This window comes from Rattus norvegicus, chromosome X, assembly GCF_021556685.1.
Source record: "Rattus norvegicus strain SHRSP/BbbUtx chromosome X, alternate assembly SHRSP_T2T, whole genome shotgun sequence".
NCBI lineage: Eukaryota > Metazoa > Chordata > Mammalia > Rodentia > Muridae > Rattus > Rattus norvegicus.
In genome coordinates this window covers 123,607,256-123,633,273 of record NC_141554.1, presented here as the reverse complement: position 1 = coordinate 123,633,273, position 26,018 = coordinate 123,607,256, and the positions used below count along the sequence as shown (strand labels likewise).

The 26,018-nt window shown below is 39.6% G+C and overlaps 1 protein-coding gene across 1 annotated transcript; it reads right to left on the bottom strand.

Annotated features, from left to right (window-relative positions):
* Positions 1-472: 472 nt before the first annotated feature.
* Positions 473-25,309, bottom strand: Tesl2 (testin LIM domain protein like 2). Its single transcript, NM_001432879.1, is given in 2 exon segments — positions 473-1,820; positions 25,168-25,309. A coding segment is annotated over 1 exon segment (1,233 nt). The 5' UTR covers positions 1,819-1,820; positions 25,168-25,309; the 3' UTR covers positions 473-585.
* Between the last annotated feature and the right edge of the window lie 709 nt (positions 25,310-26,018).

Sequence of the window (26,018 nt, the reverse complement as noted above, 5' to 3'; positions counted from 1 at the left end):
CATTATGTACCATTATGTCTGCCAGAAGAATTCTCTGAGCTGACATCATCACATGACCTAAAAATTCAATGAGACAGAGTAGTGTGCAGTGTCATGTCAGGTAACATGTAATTTTCTTTACATTGTCCATGTGAAATAAACATAGAAGTCAAAATATTTATCTCTCTCAGGGCACTAATTTTAACTGTATATATATGTGTATGTATGTGTTTGAATATGTGTATGTGTATGATATATATGTATATATAGACACTAATTTCAAATACATATAATACTATATATATATATATATATATATATATATTTGGCACTAGACATATACAGATTCAATCTTCCAACTTGAAGATTTAATGTGTGGAAATAAAAGCTACAATTCTTTACTGTATTTTTTAAAATATGTGCTTAAAATAGCCATTTAAAATTAACACAGACAATATCATTAAGGTTAGAAAATATCGGACAAAATATTTTCGTTCACTATGTAGCTTTTTTTCTTTTATTTTTTTTCTAATTGCACTTTATCATGAAACGCAGGCCACTGTAGACCGCTATAACTCCATACTGCTTGGTGCTCTTGTTCTGCTCTTAGCACATCATATTCTTACACTCTATGGAACAGAAAGTCATTCCCTTTACAGTCAAGAATGTCTCCCCAAAAAGACACTTTCTGCAGCAAGAGCATAGGAAGCACTGGGTGGATGCATGCCAGCTTAAGTTGTTGTATGTTACTCTCTGCACTTCCGGGTCGATGACACTGTGGCATCCTTGACACACCACAGCATGGTTCTTCATGTAGCAGGCTTTGCACACAGGCTTGTCACTGACCATCACATATAATTTTCCTGCCAGGATGTAGTTGCAGTCACAGCAGCAGAAGTGTTTCAGATGCCAGTTCTGGTTTTCTGCTTGGGTGTATTCCTTGCTGAATATCAGCTCATCACAGCCAGCACAGCGGGGCTTCTCGCTCTCACAGTAATGTCTGCCACAGTACAGCTTCCCGTTCTTCCAGAAGTAAACCATGTGCACCAGGAATTCACCACACGTGCTGCAGATAAAGCAATCTGGGTGCCAGCATTTATCATAGCCAGCCCTTTCCGCAAAGATGACTAGATCTCCTTCCTTTACGGTTTGTTTGCAGCAGTAACAGGGATATTCGGTCTTCTTAGACTCTGTGGACATGTCCTTGGAACCCACTGTTGCTGTGGTGTTTCTGTCTCCAGTAGGGTGGTGCACCTTGTAATGTTGAGCATTCACATCAGAGAGAAGCTTCATGTCACCCACTCCCAGAGCCTCATTCTCATATTTCTTCACAAACTGCTCCATCTCCTCTACTTCCTCGGGAGACAACTCATGGCACTTAGAAGGGTCCTGGTCATGTGAAGGGAGCTGCTTTGCCAGCTGCTTCTTCCAGTACTGTGCCTCCTCTGAATCGGACACTGGCTCTTTCTCATCAAGTAGCACCTCCATGTACTTCCTGGGAAGTGCCTGCTTCTGGAAGGGGGGAACACTCTCATGAGTAAGAGTGTTGATGGAGACTTTCTTTTCAGCAGCACATGGTTTGGACAATGTCATAGCATATTGGTTTTCAAAAGGAATTCCCTCTGACTTCAGCTTGGCAATCAAGGTGTTGTACTTGGTGTTTTCAAATAGCCTCCCCACTTTTGGTTCCTCCTCAGTGCTCAGGAGTATATCATGCTCTTCTTGCTTACATTTGCAGTTACGGCATATTTTCTTCCAGAAGTGTAGTTCAAATCCTGTACATTTTTCTTTGCATTTTCGACAGGGGGCTCCCAATCCTTGTTCGTGATTTAAGTCCATCTCTTGGAGGGGGGGGGAACAAAAGGGAATCTATTATTATAATTTTTCAAAATTTAAAAAATTCAATAAATCACACCTTTAATTCCACTTAACTCTCTTGTTGATGTTACTTTCAAGTCTTTTATGAGCGTCACATTGTTTAGTGAACTGTGACACCAGGTATGTAAATGGAAGCTACAAGTATATAAAGAGCATATGTTATACTCTCATTGCTTTTATCATGAAAGGAAAAGAAGCAAAGTAAACTTTATAGAAGACTACAAATACTGAAAGTCAGAAAACTCATGAATTCATATCTTTGCCCTTATGTGCTCCCTTATACAGGGAGAACTAAGAAGGCCGAGATTGAAAAGCAAACAAATGTGTCAAAGAGTTTAGGAATTAAAGTTAAAGGATTACTTTATATTATGGAAGTACAATCACAGCAAGGACAAACAGTTTTTGAATACCAGAAAAAGCATTCTATTATAGTACTATTTAAATCTCACAAAACCCTATAAAACATGTAGAAAGCAGGCACTATATCCCTCTCTTTATTTTACAGATGATTTAGTTGAAATCCAAAAAGCTTTCAGAATTTGCTCAGGATCAAAATGTTAATACATTCTGGAATGTACCTGGAAGCCTCCTCCCTGAGAATTAGCTCTCATAGTATTCAACGTTTTTAATGAGGGCTGACAAAGGAGAAAAGCAATCAGCAGTCTTAGCTAGCTATAAATCTAGATTATCTTGTGGCCACCCCCACAAGATAGTTTTATTTGAGGGGTAACCAATAGCTATCTACTTGGACTTAAGACCCACCACATGAATAGAGATTTATGCCGGGTACTGAAAACCAAACAATTATCTATAGCTAAGAGTTTCAGGACAACTGACTACTGCCACTTCCCTAAACCAGTAGACTGCAATCTAAATACATAATCATAACCATACATAAGTGTATCTCTCACTCTTCATCAAAGAACCACCTCTTGGCAGTAGATGGAAACTAATATAGGAATCCACAACTGGAAAAATGCAGAGGACAACTAACTATGGCATATCCAAACCCAATGATACACATTTAGTGGCCCAGGGAACATTGCAAGGGTGGCACTGTAAAAGACAGAGGACAAGATGCTGGCTGCTACATAGTACCTTCAAGTTGTGACAGGGAAATGGAACCCAGGAACTCTCAACAATATTATCACTTACAGGAGACAAGATGGAGAGATCTTTGGACTCCTGTGAACACTAAGATACATGTGCTCACGTGTACTAGTAACAAAACCTTTCTCTGTACATCATCTAGATAACAAAGGAACAGAATTAGATTAACACTATTTGTTCAAACAAACATACCTTCATCTTTCCTGAGTGCTCAGACTTAGTGAAGACAGCAAGAATATCACTGACAGAGGAGTTAAGTGAATTAGAGTAGAAAAGGTGACACAACTGTATACTGTGTTCTGTGACTCAAGGGGAGAAATCCTAATTAAAATACAAAACACAAGTCCAGTTTCTGCCTGAGCCCAGAGCTGACCTGGTCCCCACAGCTCTCTGTACCCAAATCCCATGGGGGAGAGAGCTGAACTCTAAGAAGTGTGGACAATCCTGAGAGTTCCAGGGAGACAACCACTTCTGCTCACATTCCTGGCCCAAGAAGAATCTGCTTAGAGGCATCTGGACACAGAAACCCAGGAGCAGTCAGGGACAGGATCCTTCCAGTCTCTGCCTGTGCCCAGAGATGAAAGCCAGACTCCAGGAGCTCTGACACACTTGAGAGCAGAGGTAAGACCACCACTTCTGCTCCGAATGACCTGCCTGGAAAACTCAGGACACAGGAACCCAGGAGCAGTTTGGGACAGAATCCTTCAGGTTTCTGCCTGTGCCCATAGCTGAACTGGCCCCATAGTTGTCTGTACCTAGATACCACTGGAAGAAACCTGGTTTCCAGTAGTGCTGGCACACAGGCTCACAGGAGGGTCTAGTTACCATCAGAGACAACAAGACCAGCTAACACTAAAGACAACCAGATGGCGAGAGGCAACAGAAGGAACTCAAGCAACAGAAACCAAGACTACTTGGCAACATCAGAGCCAAGTTCTCCCAACAAAGCAAATACTGGATATCCCAATACACCAGAAAAACAAGATTTGGATTTAAAATCACATCACATGATAATGATAGAGGACTTCAAGAAGAACTTTAAAGAAATACAGGAGAACAGAGGTAAACAAGTAGAAGCACTTAAAGAGGAAACACAAAAATCCCTTAAAGAGTTACAGGAAAAAAGAACCAAACAGGTGAAGGAATGGAATAAAACCATCCAGGATTTAAAAATGGAAGTAGAAACAATAAAGAAAGCACAAAGGGAGACAACCCTGGAGATAGAAAACCTAGAAAAGAAATCAGGAGTCATGGACACAATCATCACCAACAGAATATAAGAGCTAGAAGAGAAAATCTTAGGGGCAGAACATACCATAGAAAACATTGACACAACCATCAAAGAAAACGTAAAATGTAAAAAATCCTAACCCAAAACATCCTGGAAATCCAGGACACAATGAGAAGTTCAAACCTAAGGATAATAGGTATAAAAGTGAGTGAAGACTCCCACCTTAAAGGGCCATTAGTTATCTTCCTCAAAATTATAGAAGAAAATTTCCATAATCAAAAGTGAGAGATGCCCATAAATGTATAAGAAGCCTACAGAACTCAAAACAGATTGGACCAGAAAACATTTGATCCTATCAAATCATAGTCAAAACACCAAACACACAAAACAAAGAAAGAATATTAAAAGCAGTAAGAGAAAAAGGTCAAGTAACATATAAAGGCAGACCCATGAGAATAACACCAGGTTCTCAACAGAGAGAATGAAAGCCAGAAGATCCAGGGCAGATGTCATACAGACATCTAAGAGAATACAAATGCCAGCTCAGGCTATTATATCCGGCAAAATTTTCAATTAACATAAATGAAGAAACCAAGATAATACATGACAAAACCAAATTTACACAATATGTTTCCACATATCCAGCACTACAAAGGATACTAGGTGGAATATTCCAACACAGGAGGGAAAATACTCCCTAGAAAAAGGAATAAAGTAGTCTTCTTGCAACAAACCCAAAAGAAGAGAGCCACACAAAGATAATTCCACCTCTAACAATAAAAATAACAGAAAACAACTATCACTATTACTTGATATCTCTTAACATCAATGGACTCAATTTTCCAATAAAGAGACACAGATTAACAAACTGTATACATAAAGAGGACCCAGCATTTTGCTGCATGCAGGAAAACAAACCTCACTGACAAAGACTGATTACTATCTCAGAGTAAAAGATCAGAAAACAATTTTCCAAGCAAATGGTCCCAAGAAACAAGCTGGAGTAGCCTTATTATTATCGAATAAAATGACATCATACCAAAAAGTTATCAAAAAAAATAAGGAATGTCACTTCATATTCAAAAGGAAACATCCACCAAGATGAACTCTCAATCCTGAATATCTATGCTCCAAATACAAGGGCACTTACATTCATAAAAGAAACCTTACTAAAACTCAAAGCACACATGGCAACTCATACAATGATAGTGGGGGACTTGAGCAGCCCACTCTCAGCAATGAACAGATCATGGAAAAAGAAACTAAACAGAGACACAGAAGTTATAAAACAAACTGATTTAACAGATATCTATAGAACATTTCATCATAAAACAAAAAAAATACTTTCTTCTCAGCAGCTCATGGTACCTTTTCCAAAATTGACCATATAATCAGTCACAAAACAGGCCTTAACAGATACAAGAACATTGAGATAATCCCATGCATCCTATCAGATCACCACAGAGTAAGGCTGGTCTTCAATAACAACAAATATGACAGAAAGCCCATGTATACATAGAAGTTAAACAACATTCTACTCAATGATAACTTGGTCAAGGAAGGAATAAAGAAAGAAATTAAAGAATTTTTAGAATTTAATGTAAATGAAGGCACAACATACCGACACTTATGGGAGACAATGCAAGCAATGTTAAGAGGAAAAAAATCATAACTCTGTGTGTCTCCAAAAAGAAACGGGAGAGAGGATCGATTAGTATCTCGACAGCACAACTAAAAGCTCTAGAACGAAAAGAAGCAAATACATCCAAGAGGAGTAGAAGACAAGAAATAATCAAACTCAGGGATGAAATCTGCCATGTAGAAACAAAAAGGACTATAGAAAGAATCAATAAAACCAGCAGCTGGTTCCTTGAGAAGATCAACAAGAGAGATAAAACCTTAGCCAGACTAACCAGAGGGCACAGAGTCAGTATCTAAATTATCAAAATCAGAAATGAAGAAGGAGACATCAAAAAAGAAACTGAGGAAATTAAAAAAAAAATCATTAGATCCTACTTCAAATCCTATACTCAAGAAAACTGGAGAATCTGGAGGAAATGGACAATTTCCTAGACAAATGCCAGTTACTAAAGTTAAATCAGGATCAGTTAAACCATCTAAAGAACCCCATTACTCCTAAAGAAATAGAAGCAGTTATTAAAAGTTTCCCAACCAAGAAAAAAAAAAGGCCAGGACCAGATGGGTTTAGTGCAGAATTCTATCAGACCTTCATAGAAGACCTCATACCAATACTGGCCAAACTATTCCACAAAATAAAAACAGACAGAGCACTCCCTAATTCCTTCTATGAAGCCACAATTACGCTTATACCTAAACCACACAAAGACACAACAAATAAAAAGAACTTCAGACCAATTTACATTCTGAATATCAATGCAAAAATACTCAATAAAATTCTTGCAAACTGAATCCAAGAACACATCAAAACGATCATCCGTCATGATCAAGTAGGCTTCATCCCAAGGATACAGGGATGGTTCAATATATGGAAAACCATCAAATTAATCCACTATATAAACAAACTCAAAGAACAAAAAACAACAGGATCTTTTTATTAAATTCTGAGAAAGCATTTGACAAAATTCAGCATCCCTTCATGACAAAAGTCCCGGAAAGATGAGGAATTCAAGGCCCATACCTAAACATAGTAAAAGCAATATACAGCAAACCAGTTGCTAACAAACTAAATAGAGAGAAACTTGAAGCAATCCCACTAAAATCAGGGAGTAGATAAGGCTGCCCACTCTCTCCTTACTTATTCAGTATATTACTTGAAGTCCTAACCATAGCAATCAGACAACAAAAGGAGGTCAAAGGGATACAAATAGAAAAGGAAGAAGTCAACATATCACTATTTGCAGATGATATGATTGTATACTTAAGTGACCACAAAAGTTCCATCAGAGAACTACTAAGCCTGATAAACAACTCCAGCAAAGTGGATGGCTATAAAATTAACTCAAACAAATCAGTAGCCTTCCTCTAATCAAAGGATAAACTGTCTGAGAAAGAAATTAGGGAAATGACACCCTTTGTAATAATCCCATGTAATATAAAATACCTCGGTTTGACTCTAACCAAACAAATGAAAAATCTGTATGATAAGAACTTCAAGTCTCTGAAGAAAGAAATTGAAGATCTCAGAAGATGGAAAGACCTTCCATGCTCATGGATTAGCAGGATTAATATAGTAAAAATGGCCATTTCGCCAAAAGGAATCTATAAATTCAATGCAATGCCCATCAAAATTGCAACTCAATTCTTCAATGAGATAGAAAGAGCAATTTGCAAATACATTTGGAATAACAAAAAAGCCAGGATAGCTAAAACTACACTCCACAACACAAGAACTTCTGGGGGACTCACCATCCCTGACCTCAAGCAGTATTAAAGAGCAATAGTTATAAAAATTCTATGGTATTGGTTACAGAGATAGGGAAGCCGATAAGGGGAATAGAATTGAAGACCCAGAAATGAACCCACACACCTGTGGTCACTTGGTCTTTGACAAAGGAGCTAAAACCATCAAATGGAAAAAAGATAGCATTTTCAACAAATGGTGCTGGTTCAACTGGAGATCAGCATGTAGAAGAATGTAAACCGATCCATTTTTATTACCCTGTATAAAACTTAAGTCCAGCTAGAAGCTGGAAAGAACCCAGATGTCCTTCAACAGAGGAATGGATATAGAAATTGCGGTATATACACACAATGGAGTAATACTCAGCTATCAAAAACAATGACTTTATGAAATTCATAGACATATGGAAAGAACTAGAAAACATCATCTTGAATGAGGTAACCCAATCACAGAAAAACACACTTGGTATGCACTCAGTCATAAATGGATATTAGCCCCAAAACTCAAATTACTCAATATAAAATCCACATGCCACATTAAGCTCAAGAAGAAGGATGACCAAATTGCGGATGCTTCCACCCCTTCTTAAAAGGTGGAACAAAAATATCCATAGGAGGGGATATGGAGGCAAAGTTTAGATCAGAGTGAAGGAATGGCCATTCAGAGCCTGCCCCACATGTGGTCCATATATATGCAGCCACCAAAACTAGATAGGAATGATGAAGCTAAGAAGTGCATGCTGAAAGGGACCAGATATAGATCTCTCCTGAGAGACACAGAGCATGTCAAATCCAGAGGTCAATGCTAGTAGCAAACCACTGAACTGAGAACAGGATCCCCTCTGGAGGAATTAGAAGAAGGAGTGAAAGAGCTGAAGGGGCTTGCAGCCCCATAAGAATAACAACTTCAACCAACCAGAGCTTTCAGGGACTAAACCACTAGCAAAAGACTATACATGGACTGACCCAGGCTCCAACTGCATATGTAGCAGAGAATAGTCTTTTAGAGGAACCAGTGGAAAGGAAAGTTTTTGGTTCTGCCAAGGTTGGACCCCCAGTGCAGGGAAATGTTGGGGGGTTCGGTAAGGGAGGTGAATGGGGGAACACCTGTATGGAGGAGGGGTAAGGGATGGGACTTATGGACAGGAAACCGGGAAAGGGAGTAACATTTGAAATGTAAATAAAGAAATATATCCAATAAAAAAATTAAAAAAAAAGAATAAGAAGGGGAAGGGGAGGGGATAGGGAGCTTATGGTGAGGAAAAAGGGAAGGGAATAGCAGTTGAAATGTAAATAAAAAAATCCAAGAAAAAAAGAAAGAAAATGTCCAAATCTCAACAACCATCTCTAGGATATTCCCCTTCTCAGGGCTATGGGAGTGCATTTAGTATCTGCACAAGCCATGCCATGACACTCGAAATCCTCAAAACAGACTGTCAGAAGTTTGCCTCTGATCTATGACCTCTGGGGTCTTCTCCAAATACTCAGGTACTCTTAGCAACTTTCCCTCTGATCAAGGATCTCTAAGATTTTCTTTATCTGCACAAGGAACTCTAGGATCTTGGTCATTTTCCTAAGGGGCTTTGGGAAATTCCCAATCTGCCTAAGGGTCTCAAAAACCGTCGATATCTAGGGAATTAGAAGGATGACTCGGGGGGGGGGGGTTAAGAGTACTGACTGCTCTCCAGAGTACCTTAGTACAATTTACAACAACCACAGAGTAGTTCATAATTACCTGTAATGGGAATTGATGCTCTCTTCTTGTGGGTCTGAAAGTACTACTATACATAAAATAAGTAAATGAATAGTTAAAAACTGTTCACATCTAAACATGGGGCTGGAGAAACTGCATCATTTGACTGCATCATTTGGTCAACAGACTTTGAAATATTTAAGTTATTCCCAGGCAGCTATGAGATGTTATGCACCTGCCCAACATGCTGTGAAATGTTCACTGTCTTTCCAAAGAACTTCTGGACTTTTCCTACCTATCCAGAAATCTCAAGACTCCTTCGGGTCTTCACCAGCAGACACAGGATATTCCACATCTGCACTAAATGCTCAGTATCATGCTCTATCCACTTCTGTGGAGCTTGTACCTTCATAATCTTCTCAAAAGTCCAAGGTACTTTCCAGGGTTGCAGAAGGAACTTTGCTCATGCATGCTTCTTTGTTCTCCAACCAAAGAGTCCCAGGGCCTTCAGCATATTCCACAGGGATTTTGGGACAACAGAAACACAGCCAGCACATGATGGGGAATCTGCCATATGTAAGGGATGATGTGGAATTTTTTTAACTTGCTTCAGAAATGATAAGAGCTGTGCCAACATCACCTCCAGGATCTGGTAGACATTCATTTTTACCCAAGGACATACAGCAACTTTCCCATCTGGCCAAGGGTATCTGGCACCTATGCATTCAGCTCAGGGATTTCTGATTTTTTTTATTTAAGCCCAGGCATCATGTATACATTGCAAAGTTCTGAAGATACTCTTGATTCTCTGAGAGTGTCCTCCTCGGGAGAAGGTTTTCAAACATCTTCTTATTCTTTTCAACGAGCTGTGGGTCCTTGCCTATCTACACAAGGGAACATATGTGTCTGTTCACATCTTTTCAAAATTTTCTAGGATGTTCTCAATCTGCCCAAGGGATTTTTACTCTTACCCTACATGCACAAGTTATAGAAACACAGTCCATTTCTACACAGTGCACAGTAGCACATAAACAATCTACCACAATGTTTCAAGCATATACCCACCATACTCAAAAATGACAGGAAATTTGAAATCTGTCCAAGGGTCTCTAATAAGTACTATAACTGCCCAAGACCCTCTAGACGATTTGCCATCTCCCCATGGTGTTCCAGTACATTCTGTATCTGAACCAGGTGCATGAAAATTGTCATCAGCTATATCAGACCATGTGGTATCTGATCATGCCCCTCTGGAAAGTTCAATATTTCCCTAAGTTAGTCCTTTACTACCTTGCCAAAGACTTTTATCCTTCCCTTTAAACAGAAGGTTTTTTGATCTATCTACATCTACACAAGGTACACAAGAACCTTCTGCTTCTTGCCAGAGACCATGTGAATCTTTGAAATCTGCCCAAATGGTCCATCCATCTGATTCATCTGCTTCATACACTTCAGGATCTATGCCTTCTTTCAAAATTCACATGGTTATGTCTTTATCTGAACTGTAGGATCTCTATGATGTTCCCTAGGGTCTTTTGCATTTTCCTTATCTGATCAAGTGAGTTCTTGGATCTTTCTTATCTATCCATGAATCTGGAGGACATTGCCTGTCTTCACTGGGCAATCTGAAGTTTTCTCCTGTACATATGGCTACCAAGGAATATTTAATAATTCACCAGCAGATTTAGATACTTTACCATCTACTCCAGTGAATTTAGGATGTTCTTCATTTGTCCAAATGAATTTAGGAGTGTCTCAACCTGTCTCATTGTCTCTGAGATATCCTCTTTCTGCTCATGGTGTTATAGGAACATTGAAATTTACCCAAAGTGTTGTGAAAATTTCCCTAGATATACTGGGAGTACAGAACCTTTCCCAAATTCCTAAGATGATCTAGAACTCACATCCCCTTGCCTGGTATCTCAGAGACTTTCTCATTTTTCCAGAGCAAACGAAAATTGAAAGCATTACTATCTGCCTATGGGGATTTCAAATCTGTTTTCTATACCTCAGAGTTTGTACCAAATATGCTCTCTGCCTCAGTGCATCCAGGACTTTTTAGTTTTGCCCTCAAGGATGCTGGAGGCCTTTCCCTATCCCCCCAAAGCAATTTGGAACTTTCCACATCTTCACAGAATTCTCTAGAATATTTAGCCATACCCCAAATATTCCTGAAATACTCTCCATCTTTCCAACATTCTCTGGGACCTACCTTATCTACACCAAGTACTCTGGAATATTCTCTGCCACATAAAATGGGTCAGAAAATATCTCAGTCTTCACAAGTGATTCTAGCACAGTTCACCACCTGTAGAATGGTATGAATGAAAACCTTCCACTACTTAAGGAGCTATGAGATTGTAGCCATCAATACAAGAGTCTCTAGGACCTTCACCATTCCTTAAAGGAACTCTAAAAACTTCCGTAATTCTCATGAAGTGCTAGGCCCTTTTGATGATCAAGGGTTCATAATAATGTTCCTATCTGTTCCAGAAGTTGGTTCTCTCTGTCTCTACACAGGTATATTTCAAACTTTGCCATCTTCCGAAGTTACTCTACAAACATCATCTTCTGCCTAGAGATCTTTTAAAAAATTAGTCAGCAATGCGAGGTACTCTAGAAATTCACCCTCATTCTCTTGGGTATCTGGAACATTTTCTATGAACCCCAAAGATATCAGAAAATTAGTTTTCTCCTCAAGAGTTTTTAATTTCTTCAGAATATCCATCAGGGACATTAGCAACTTTGCCATCTCTCCCAGGAATACTGGGTATTTCAATATCTGCCAATGGTGCTGTGTGTCCTTGTTATTCTGACCCAAAGATTGAAGGATTATTGACATTTCTCAGAAAACTCTCCATTCTGCTTCATCTTTTCAAATTAATTGGGACCTATTTAATCTGTTCCAGGGCTTAGATTCTTTATTATCATGACTGTTTTGTCCAAAGTTGTCTATATCTAACCAAGTGTTTCTAGGAACTTCACCACATCAGAAAGGTCACCATCTACCCAAGGGATTGTGGTTTTTCAGCACTATCACAAGATGGTCTCCAGACACTCCCCTGTCATCCCAGGTCTTGTTTGGAAACAGGGGTTTTAGGACATTCACCATATGATCTAGAAGATCTTGGACTTTCTGCATCAGCCCAGAGGACATTAGAAACAATGCTATAGACTCAAAACAGTCTATAAATAATGTCTGTCTCTCAAGAAGTTATAGAATTTTCATCATTCTCCATGAGAAAGTCGTGGATTTCTACTTCCTTCACCAGTTAGTTTAGAGAGAGCAGAAACTCAACCATCTGCTCAAGCATTTGTAAGACTTCAGAATCTATATCAGGGACTCTATAAACTTTGATATGTGATCTAGGTTCTCCAATAGTTTTGAAACCCAAGGAAGTTATGCTGCACCTTTCAGTACCTGACCAAGGGATTCTGGGAACACCACCATCTCTCCAGGAAACAGGAACATTCTTTTTTTTTAAATTATTATTAACTTGAGTATTTCTTATTTACATTTCGAATTATTCCCTTTCCCGGTTTCCGGGCAAACATCTCCTAACCCCTCCCCCTCCCCCTCTATATGGGTGTTCGCCTCCCCATCCTCCCCCCATTACTGCCCTTTCCCCAACAATTACGTTCACTCGGGGTTCAGTCTTGGCAGGACCAAGGGCTTCCCCTTCCACTGGTGCTCTTACTAGGCTATTCATTGCTACCTATGAGGTCAGAGTCCAGGGTCAGTCCATGTATAGTCTTTGGGTAGTGGCTTAGTCCCTGGAAGCTAACAGGAACATTCTTAACCAACCCAAGGGCTACTAAAATCTATGCCATCTACCCAAGAGACTGTGGGAGATTCCTTTTCAACACAGTTTCTGGGAAACTTCATTTATTCACTTGGTAACCTTTTCCCTCTCCCTTCTCATGAAAAGTGTTCAAGACACTCACCTTATTGTAAGAAAAGCACAAGTCTTTCCAAATCTACCAAAGGATGTTAACACATACCCCATTTCCTGAAGAGGATATCAGATATTATTTTTCATGATTTCATGGTTTAAAACCTATACCTTCTGCCAAAAGTAGGCTCACATCTTCCATGTATGCCACAAAAGGGCTCAAATTTACTTCTATTCCTCCAAGGAGTGTCTAACCTCACAAATTATCAAAATTGGGCTTCTGAACTAGTATTATCCTTAATATCTCAGATCTTCTCTCTCTACATGATGTTGTAACAGACATTATAAATAAAAGAAAACACAACCAAGATATGCTTTTTCAGATCAAGCAGGCCTCAATACTCTGCCATCAGAAGATGAGGTCCAAAACTTCGCTATTTTTCCAAAATGGGGGGGGGTTTCTAATTCATACAAAATGGCTGCATGGTTTAAAGTATAGGCCAAGACGAGGCTCACTACTTCTGCTTCTGCCAAAGGAGGTTACAGGTCCTCAGTATCTCATAAGTAGGTACTCAGATTTCTCCAATCTCTCCAAGACATCAATAGATGGTCCAAATCTACTAAATCCAAATTAGAAAAGACTCCTTTTTGACCAAGATTCCAATTCATGATAAGTGAAAACCAAACCATCCACTTTGCCAAAAGAAGACACAGAGATTCTTCATCTTTCAGAAAAGGATAAGAAACCAAAAGCTATTCCATAAGAGGACATAGCATCTTCCGTTTCTACAAAAGAAGGTACTGGAATGACATTCTCTCTTGAAGAGAGCCTCAGGAATTCCACCTCTACTCATGGGAATCCCAGACATACTCCTTCTATAGGAGTAGACTGAGGAATAGCCCTGAGATCAAGGAGACATCAAAACTTCTCCTGAAGAACAAGAAAGGCTTTGAGTCATCTCCAGATGGAGATAATCCCATGGGTGTGCCCAACTATCATTAGACCAAGGGGATGTCAGCCACCTCTTTTCTGTTGAGGAGCTCTCAAAAATGCCCTTTCTGTCCAAGAGGAAGAGAAACCTGCCATTAGTGCCACAGGGGGCCAGGGCTTTGCTTCCTGTCCCATGGGGACACACTCATATCAGTACCCATTTCAAGAAAAAGTACCTCATTTTTCCCTGTTACCCAAGAAAGATCAGACATATCCTATCCCAACTAGGGAACCTGAAATATTTCCTGTCTGATCAAGGAAAATGCACAACCTTCCAATATGATAATGGGTCCCTCATTGTAACCCTTCTGTCACACTCAATTCCAAGCAGTCTCCAAAGGACCCTACTTTGCACGTGGTGCTTTTGTCCTATCTTCTCCCATAAAGGAGTTATCAGACCTTCTCCATGTGAACAATGTGGCCTCAGACTCTCCCAGTCTCACCCAAACGGCATTAGATATCGCCTCTTGTTGCAGGCAGCATCAGAATGTTTCAGGATGAAAGAGATGTACTTTTAATACCCCATTTAACAAACTGGACCTCAGAGGTGCTCCTTCTGAAAAAAGAGAACATAGAAATTTTTCCTCTAATAAAGCCTCCGATTTACCCCTTTTGCCCAAGGGGACAAAAGAGCTTTCCATATTGCCAAATGGAACTGCTGAAGTAGCATCCGTCAGTAGAGGAGCCGGGGCCCTATTCTCTCCTACCATGGCTCTCTTACCAGTTCTTTTTATCCACAAGCCACCCTCATATTTTCCCATCTTGTGCACCATACGAAGAACAGTAATTTAGAACATTTTCTTCTCATCAACTATCATTCAAAAATATGACTTTTACTCCTAGCTACTTTGGCATATTGAGGCATCAGATTGGACTCTCTGACTAAAAGCAGGGCAGGGGTTCCATTTCCCATTAAGAGTAGCTCAGAAGACACACCTGGGAATCCAGAAGAGACTACACTCTGCCCACATTTCTGACTCCAGAGGAAAACACCTAACTCCATATGGGACCCCAGTGCACGGGGGCCTGGGGAAAAGGCAGCGCAGGCCCTCCTGGCTGCTGCCCTCATGGAGAGCTCAAAAGCAGCCCCCTAGGAACAACTTCAGCCACGGGACCACAGGTAAGACCAACTTTTCTGCTCCAAGCGACATGCCTGGTGGACTCAGGGCAAATGCCCACAGGAACAGCTGAAGACCAGTAGACAGGAAAAACTACACGGCTGAAAGAAGAACACTCTGTTCCAATGACTGGCTGAAAGAAAAGAGGAAAACAGGTCTACAGCACTCCTGACACACAGGTCCATAGGATGGTCTAGCCACTCTCAGAAATAGCAGAACAAGGTAACAACAGAGACAACCTGATGGTGAGAGGCAAGCACAGGAACCCAAGCAACAGAAACCAAGACTACATGGCAACATCGGAGCCCAATTCTCCCACCAAAGCAAACACTGAATATCCAAACACACCAGAAAAGCAAGATCTAGATTTAAAAACCACACTTTATCATAATGATGGAGGACATCAGGAAAGACATAAAGAAATCCCTTAGAGAAACACAGGAAAACATAAATAAACAAGCAGAAGCCTATAGAGAGGAATCACAAAATGCCTGAAAGAATTCCAGGAAAACACACTCAAACAGGTGAAGGAATTAAAAATAGAAATAGAAGCAAATAAGAAAGGACACAGGGAAACAACCCTGGATATAGAAAACCAAAGGAAAAGACAAGGAGCCGTAGATACAAGCATCACCAACAGGATACAAGACATAAAATAGAGAATCTCAGGAGCAGAAGATTCCATAGAAATCATCGAATCAACTGTCAAAGGTAATATAAAACGGAAAAAGCTACTGGTCCAAAACATACAGGAAATCCAGGACTCAATGAGAAGATCAAGCCTAAGGATAATAGGTATAGAAGAGAGTGAAGACTCACAGCTCAAAGGACCAGTAAATATCTTCAATAAAATCATAGAAGAAAACTTTCCTAACCTAAAGAAAGAGATGCCCATAAACAAACAAGAAGCCTACAGAACTCCAAATAGATTGGACCAGAAAAGAAACTCCTCCCATCACATAATAGTCAAAACACCAAATGAACAAAACAAAGAAAGAATATTAAAAGCAGTAAGGGAAAAAGGTTAAGTAACATATAACGGCAGACCTAACAGAATCACACCAGACTACTCACCAGAGACTATGGAAGCCAGAAGATCCGGGACAGATGTCATACAGACGCTAAGAGAACACAAATGCCAGCACAGGTTACTATATCCAGCAAAACTCTTAATTAACATAGATGGAGAAACCAAGATATTCCATGACAAAACCAAATTTATACAATATCTTTCTATAAATCCAGCACTACAAAGGGTAATAAATGGTAAAGCCCAACATAAGGAGGCAAGCTATACCCTAGAAGAAGCAAGAAACTAATCATCTTGGCAACAAAACAAAGAGAAGAAAAGCACACAAACATAACCTCATATCCAAATATGAATATAACAGGAAGCAATAATCACTATTACTTAATATCTCTCAACATCAATGGCCTCAACTCCCCAATAAAAATACATAGATTAACAAACTGGATACACAACGAGGACCGTACATTCTGCTGCCTACAGGAAACACACCTCAGAGACAAAGACAGACACTACCTCAGAGGGAAAGGCTGGAAAACAACTTTTCAGGCAAATGGTCAGAAGAAGCAAGCTGGAGTATCCATTCTAATATCAAATAAAATCAATTTTCAACTAAAAGTCATCAAAAAGATAAGGAAGGACACTTCATATTCATCAAAGGAAAAATCCATGAAGATGAATTCTCAATCCTAAATATCTATGCTCCAAATATAAGGGCAGCTACATACATAAAAGAAACTTTACTAAAGCTCAAAGGACACATTGCACCTCACACAATAATAGTAGGAGATTTCAACACCCCACTCTCATCAATGGAGAGATCATGGAAACAGAAATTAAACAGAGACATAGACAGCCTAAGAGAAGTCATGAACCAAATGGACTTAACAGATATTTAAACAAAAGGATATATCTTCTTCTCACCGCCTCCTGGTACTTTTTCTAAAATTGACAATATAATTGGTCATAAAAAATAATCCTCAATAGATACAGAAAGATAGAAATTATCTCATGCTTCCTATCAGACCACCACGGGCTAAAGCTGGTCTTCAACAACTATAAGGATAGAACGCCCACATATACATGGAAATTGAACAATGCTCTACTCAATGATAACCTGGTCAAGGAAGATATAAAGAAAGAAAATAAAGACTTCTTAGAATTTAATGAAAATGAAGATACAACCTATCCAAAGTTATGGGACACAATGAAAGGTGTGCTAAGAGGAAAACTCACAGCTCTGAGTGCCTGCAGAAAGAAACAGGAGAGATCATATATCAGCAGCTTGACAGCACACTTAAAAGCTCTAGGACAAAAAGAAGCAAATACACCCAGGAGGAGTAGAAGGTAGGAAATAATCAAACTCAAAGCTGAAATCAACCAAGTAGAAACAAAAAGGACCATAGAAAGAATCAACAGAACCAAAACTTGGTTCTTTGAGAAAATCAACAAGATAGATAAACCCTTAGCCAGACTAACGAGAGAACACAGAGAATGTGTCCAAATTAACAAAATCAGAAATGAAAAGGGAGACATAACTACAAAATCGGAGGAAATTCCAAAAACCATCAGATCCTACTACAAAAGCCTATATTCAACAAAACTTGAAAATCTGCAGGAAATGGACAATTTCCTAGACAGATATCAATACCGAAATTAAATCAGGAACAGATAAACCATTTAAACAACCCCATAACTCCTAAAGAAATAGAAGCATTCATTAAAGGTCTCCCAACCAAAAAGAGCCCAGGTCCAGATGGTTTTAGTGCAGAATTCTATTAGACCTTCATAGAAGATCTCATACCAATACTATCCAAACTATTCCACAAAATTGAAACAGATGTAGCACTACCGAATTCCTTCTATAAAGCCACTATTACTCTTATACCTAAACTACACAAAGACCCAACAAAGAAAGAGACCTTTAGACCAATTTCCCTTATGAATATTGACGCAAAAATAGTCAATAAAATTCTTGCAACCTGAATCCAAGAGCACATCAAAATAATCATCCATCATGATCAAGTAAGCTTCATCCCAGGCATACAGGGATGGTTTAATATATGGAAAACCTTCAACATACTCCACTATATAAACAAACTGAAAGAACAAAACCACATGATCATCTCATTAGATGCTAAGAAAGCATTTGAAAAAATTCAACACCCCTTCATGATAAACGTCCTGCGAAGAATAGGAATTCAAGGCCTATACCTAAACAGAGTAAAAGCCATATACAACAAACCGGTAGCTAACATTAAACTAAATGGAGAGAAACTTGAAGCAATCCCACTAAAATCAGGGACTAGACAAGGCTGCCCACTCTCTCCCTACTTATTCAATATAGTTCTTGAAGTTCTAGCCAGAGCAATCAGACAACAAAAGGAGATCAAAAGGATACAGTTTGGAAAGGAAGAAGTCAAAATATCACTATTTGCAGATGATATGATTGTATACTTAAGTGATCCCAAAAGTTCCACCAGAGAACTACTAAACCTGATAAACACCTTCAGCAAAGTGGCCTGGTATAAAATTAACAAATAAATCAGTAGCCTTCCTCTACACAAAAGAGAAACAAGTCGAGAAAGAAATTAGGGAAATGACACCCTTCATAATAGTCCCAAATAAAATGAAATACTTCAGTGTGACTTTAACCAAGCAAGTGAAAGACCTCTATGATAAGAACTTCAAGCCTCTGAGGAAAGAAATTGAAGAAGACCTCAAAAGATGGAAAGATCTCCAATGCTCATGGTTTGGCAGGATTAATATAGTAAAAATGGCCATTCTACCAAAAGCAATCTACAGATTCAATGCAATCCCCATCAAAATACCAATCCAATTCTTCAAAGAGTTAGACAGAACAACTTCCACATTCTTCTGGAATAACAAAAAACCCAGGATAACTAAAACTATCCTCAACAATAAAAGCACTTCTGGGGGAATCTCTATCCCTGAACTCAAGCAGTATTACTGAGCAATAGTGATAAAAACTGCATCGTATTGGTACAGAGACAGACCAGTGGAATAGAATTGAAGACAGAGAAATGAACCCACACACCTATGGTCACTTGATTTTTGACAAAGGAGCCAAAGCCATCCAATGGAAAAAAGATAACATTTTCAGCAAATGGTGCTGGTTCAACTGGAGGTCAGCATGTAGAAGAATGCAGATTAATCCATGCTTAGCACCCTGTAAAAGCTTAAGTCCAAGTGGATCAAGGCCCTTCACATCAGACCAGATACACTCAAACTAATAGAAGAAAAACTGGGGAAGCATCTCGAACACATGGGCACTGGAGAAAATTTCCTGAACAAAACACCAATGGCTTATGCTCTAAGATCAAGAATCGACTAATGGGATCTCATTAAACTGCAAAGCTTCTGTAAGGCAAAGGACACTGTGGTTAGGACAAAACGGCAACTAACAGATTGGGAAAAGCTCTTTACCAATCCTACAAGTGATAGAGGGCTTATATCCAAAATATACAAAGAACTCAAGAAGTTAGACTGCATGGAGACAAATAACCCTATTTAAAAATGGGGTTCAGAGCTAAACAAAGAATTCACAGCTGAGGAATGCCGAATGGCTGAGAAACACCTAAAGAAATGTTTGACATCTTTAGTCATAAGTGAAATGCAAATCTAAACAACCCTCAGATTCCACCACACACCAATCCTAATGGCTAAGATCAAAATCTCCAGCAATAGTAGATGCTGGCAAAGATATGGAGAAAGAGGAACTGTCCTCCATTGTTGGTGGGATTGCATCCTGGTACAACCATTCTGGAAATCAGTCTAGAAGTTCCTCAGAAAATTGGACATTGAACTACCTGAGGACCCAGTTATACCTCTCTTAGGCATATACCCAAAAGATGCCCCAACATATAACAAAGACACGTGCTCCCCTATGTTCATAGCAGCCTTATTTATAATACCGAGAAGCTGGAAAGAACCCAGATGCCCTTCCATCTACACAATGGAATTCTACTCAGCTATCAAAACAATGACTTTATGAAATTCATAGTCAAAGGGAGGGAACTGGAAAATATCATCCTGAGTGAGGTAACCCAATCACAGAAAAACATACATGGTATGCACTCTTTGATAAGTGGCTATTAGCCCAAATGCTCGAATTATCCAAATGCGCAGAACACGTGAAACTCAAGAAGGATTACCTAAATGTAAATGCTTCAGTCCTTCTTTAAAAGGGGAGCAAGAATAACCTTGGGAGGGAATAGGAAGGCAAAGTTTAGAACAGAGGCAGAAGGAACACTCATTCAGAGCGTGCCCCACATGTGGCCCAAACATATACAGCCACCAAACTAGATAAGATGAATGAATCAAAGAAGTGCAGGCTGATAGGAACTGGATGTAGACCTGTCATGAGAGACACAGCCAGAATACAGCAAATACATAGGCGAATGCTATCATTAAACCACTGGTCTGAGAACAGACCCCTGTTGAAGGAATCTTAGAAAGGACTGAAAGATCTTGAAGGGGCTTGAGAACCAACATGCACAACAATGCTAACCAATCAGAGCTTCCAGGGACTAAGCCACTACCCAAAGACTATACATGGACTGACCCTGGGCTCCAATCTCATAGGTAGCAATGAATAGCCTAGTAAGAGCACCAGTGGAAGTGGAAGCCCTTGGTCCTGCCAAGACTGAACCCCCAGTGAAGGTGATTGTTGGGGGGAGGGCGGTAATGGTGGGAGGATGGGGAAGGGAACACCCATAAAGAAGGGGAGGGGGAGGGGTTAGGGGGATCTTGGCCTGGAAACCGGGAAGGGGAATAACAATTGAAATGTAAATACGAAATACTCAAGTTAATAAAGATGGAGGAACAAAAACCCAATGACTTAATTAAATTCATAGTCAAGTGGATGGAACTAAAAAACATCATCCTGAGTAGGGTAACCTATTCATAAAACACACACCTGATATGTACTCATTGATAAGTGGATTATTAGCCCAAAATCTCAGATTAACCAAGATACAATCCACGGACCACATGAAGCTCAAGAAGTTTGACTACCAAAGTGTGGATGCTTCAGTTCTTCTTAGAAAGGGGAATAAAAATATTCATAGGAGGAGATACAGAGACAAATTTGGAGCAGAGACTCAAGGAATGTCCATTCAAAGCCTGCCCCACCTATGCATCCAGCCCATATACATACAGCCACCAAACCCCGACAATATTGCTGATGCCAAGAAGTGAATGCTGACAGGAGCCTGATATAGCCCTCTCCTGGGAAGCTCAGCCAGAGCATCACAAATACAGAGGTGGATCTCTGCACCCAATCGTTTAACTGAGAACTGGGTCTCCAGTGGACGAGTTAGATAAAGGAGTGAAGGAGCTGAAGCTGTTTGCAACGCCATAAGAACAACAGTACCAACCAACTGTTCTTATGGGGTAAACCACCATCCAAAGAGTACACATGGACAGACCCGTGTCTCCAGTTGCATATGTAGCAGAGGATGGCCTTGTTGGGCACGATATGGGAGGAGATGCCCTTGGTTCTGCCAAGGCTGGATCCCCCAGTGTATGCAAATATCAGAGCCTGGAGGCAGGGAAGTGGTGGGTGGATGGGTGGGGAAACACTCTCCTAGAAGAAGGGGAAAGGGTTATGGGATTGAGAGTTTATTGCTGGGAATCCAGGAATGTGAATAGCAGTTGAAATGTAAATAAATAAAAAAAATCCAATGGAAAAAAATGACTGAAAGAGGTGAAAGAGTTTGCAACCCCATAGGAAGAACAACAATATCAACCAACCAGACCTCCCAGAACTCCCAGGGACTAAATCACCAACCAAAGAATACATGTGGAGGGACTCATGGGTCCAGCTGCACATTTAGCAGTGGATGGCCTTGTGAGACATCAATGTGATGAGAGGCCCTTTGTCCTGGGAAGGTTTGATATCTAGTGTAGGAAAATTTGGGGCAGGGGGTAAAGTAAGCGAGAGGGGGATCACCCTCATAGAAGCAGGGGAGGGAGCATGGGGTGTTTCCAGTCAGGAAACCAGGAAAGGGCTAACATTTCAAATGTGAATAAATACAATATTCCATACAAAAAGAGGAACAAGTGAAACTAATTTTGACATTTTATTATGCTTTAAGTAATTTGATAATTTGTTGCTGCCATGGTCTGGCACTTCATTTTCTTCCAAAATCCATATTATAAAGCCTGAGTTCTCACAGAAAGACATTTGAGTGATTTATGAGGTGACTGAGTCTGTGGAAGTGGATCTCATATGGCTGCCTTATTCCTCTGACCTGAGCGTCCCTCTCCCATGTGAGGATACACAGAGAGAAGCAGGGAAAGTACTTTGCAGAGACAGTGCTATGTAATGCCTGTTAGAGTATGTTCCAATCCTTCTCGAAAATTTCTACAATTGAGGCTAGTACTAAACCATACTTGTGCTGTTTTATTCCTTATGTTAATATGAAAAATATAGTTTAATTTCTAAACTATATAGATATTAATAAAAATAGCAAATTAATGAAAGTAATTATATTTATAGTGTAATAAAAGTCATTTAAGGAAAAAAAAGACACAGGCTAACTGAATAGATGTGAAAACAGGCTCCATCATTCTACAGTATACAAAAAACCTCAAGATCAAAGATAGACATTACTTCAAAATAAAAGGTAGGAAAAGAACCTACAAAATAAGTTGGTTTAGGCATTCTAATATCTATAAAAATGGACTTCAACCAAAATTAATCATAAGGTTCAAGTAATGACTTCATACTCTTAAGGTAAAATTCCAAGATAATGTTTCAGTTCTTAATATCTATGCCCCAAATGCAAGGATACCTACATTTGCAAAAAGAAACTTTTTTAAAGCTTAATCCACATATTGACCCTTACGCATTGATAGTGGGAGTTCAACCATTTACTCTCACCAAGAAACAAATCATCCTGCCAAAACCAAGCAAAAATTCTAGAGATAAAAGACTTATAGACCCACTGTTTCTAACAGATTTCTATAGACTATTTCAGCCATAAAGTCATAAAGTGGCTTAATTAATAATGACTTAAAGCTAGAATCAACCTAGATGTCAATAATCAAAAATGGGTGCAGAAAAAAATTGTTTATCTCAATAATGGAGTATTACTTAGCTATTATTGAAATGACATCATAAAATTGCAGACAAATTGGTGGAACTATAAATGAATCTTTGGGAATGAGATAAGCTAGGCCCAGAAATAATAACATATATACTCACTTATAAGTGGACATTAGCTGTTAAAGAAAGGATAACACTATAATTCACAATCCGAGTGAAGTTAAATAAAGAGGAGAGGTCTACAGGGGATCCATGGATCTCTCTGAGAGGAGGGAATAGAATAGATTTTGTGGGTAGACTAGGATGGTTGGGGAAGGGAACAGGAAGGGTATTGTTGGGGAGAGAGGGATGGAGAGAGTCACTATGGAGTGAGACACTGGAATAGTTTGGCATGCAGCAGGCTATGTGAAAACCTCTTGTAGTGGAAAGTTCCAGAATCTATAAGATTAACACTAGATTAGACATCTAATAATAGGGGGTATGGAGCCTGAACCAGCTATCTTCTATAACCAGGCTAGGCTTCCAATGGTGGAAATAGTATACCACCACAGCCACAAAACCTATGACCCACAACTTGTGGTGCCTGCAAGGCACCACATAATCATAAGACAATCAGATAATCATAATCATAATCATAAGACCCTACTGCAAAAACTGTATTCAACAAAACTGGAAAATCTGGATTAAATGGATAATTTTCTAGACAGAATACAGGTACCAAAGTTAAATCAGGATCAGATAAGCCATGTAAACAGTTCCATATTTCCTAAAGAAATAGAAGCAATTATTAAAAGCCTCCCAGCCAAATAAAGCCAAGGGACAGACAGGTTTAACCAGAGCATGAAAAACACAGAGGTGAATGCTAGCACTAAACCATTGTACTGAGAAAGGGATCCCCTTTGGAGGAATTAGAGAAAGGATTGAATGAGTTGAAGAGACTAGCGTCCCCATAAGAACAACAATACCAGACAATCAGAGCTCCCATTTACTAAACCATTACCCAAAGCCTACACATGGACAGACCCATGGCCCCAGCTGCATATGTAGCAGAGGATGGTTTTGTTGGTCACCAATGGGAAGAGAAGCCCTTGGTCCTGCCAAGGCTGGACTCCCCAGTATAGGGGAATGTCAGGTTGGGGTGGCAGGAAGGGCAGGTGGTGGGAAGGGTGAACACATTTATAGAAGAAGATGAGGGGGATGTGATAGGGAGCTTATGGATGGGAAACTGGGAAAGGGAATAATATTTGAAATGTAAATAAAAATTATCTAAGTAAAAAATCATGGTCCTTAAGAATTTGTGGTTGTGAATACTTTAAACATTCTCATTTAATCCAAGAATCCAGTAAATAGTTTTTCTGATAATCTGGTCTCAGATTTATTCGTTCAGAAGCAGAAAGATGGAGCTCAAATCATTCTCAAGGGATCAAGGTCTCAGGCATACTCTTTCTAAACCAGGAAGTTAATTCCAGTCATTCTCAAGTTGGGTTTAGACCTACTGCTTCAGGACCACAAATGTTCCAAACTACTGTATGAAACAAGGGGCTTCTGATCTGTCTATTCAGAACCAAAGGTCCTCAGATCTTACCAAATAGCCTAACTGGTCTTATGCTTCTCTGTCTAGAAACATTGTACCTCATAAATTTCACCAAGATCTTAAGGGGGTTTCAGATGTACTCTCTCAATACCAAATGTGTCAGATACTCCCCAGTGTTCAAGAAAACATAGGGACACGATTCCTTTGATAACTAGGAAACCTCAGACATTCTATAACTGCCCAAATGGATAAACACTTACCATTTCAGAGCAAGGATGTTACACATATTCTCAATATCTGAAGGGCTCTTGGATATATATGAATGATAAGCAAAGAAATTCAATCCTACTCAAGGTCCTAAGAAGGCCACATATGCAGTCCTTTAAGAATCCTGTGCAATAGAATTTCTGAAGTCACAATGGGGATTAAGACCTTTCCTTCTAGAATCATAAAAATTTCTGCCTCCTGCTAATAATTCCATCAAGTCTTAGATATGGCCCCGTAGAACTCAACTAACCCACAAGTGCAAGGGTCTGACACTCTGACTGAATACATTCTGAAGAGGTCCTTAGACTTATTTCCTCTAACCATAGTAGTGCCTGATTTAATAGTATGCCAAAGGTGGGGGTCTGCTCTAACAAACTGTCTTTGAATAAAAATACTTTAGTCTTCTTATGTCTGCAGGAGGCATATGAGATGTGCCTCTCAGATGAGTCAAACTGGAGATTGACATTGTGACCTATGAGTGTATTTTTCTTGGATATTTTTTATTTACATTTCAAAAATTATCTCCTTTCCCGGTTTCCGGACATAAGCCCCCTATACTATCCCTTACCCTAATTCTATAAGGGTGTTCTATTCCCCATCCACCCTCACTTCCTGCCCCCTGACATTCCCCTACACTGGGGGTCCCAACCTTGCAGGTAAAAGGGCTTCTCCTTCCATTGGTGCCAATCAAGGCTATTCTCTGCCACATATGAAATTGGAGCCATGGGTCAGTCCATGTATAGTATTTGGTTAGTGGTTTAGTCCTTGGGAGCTCTGGTTGTTGGCATTGTTGTTCTTATGGAGTTGCAAGCCTATCTGCTCTTTCAAACCTTCCTCTAATTCC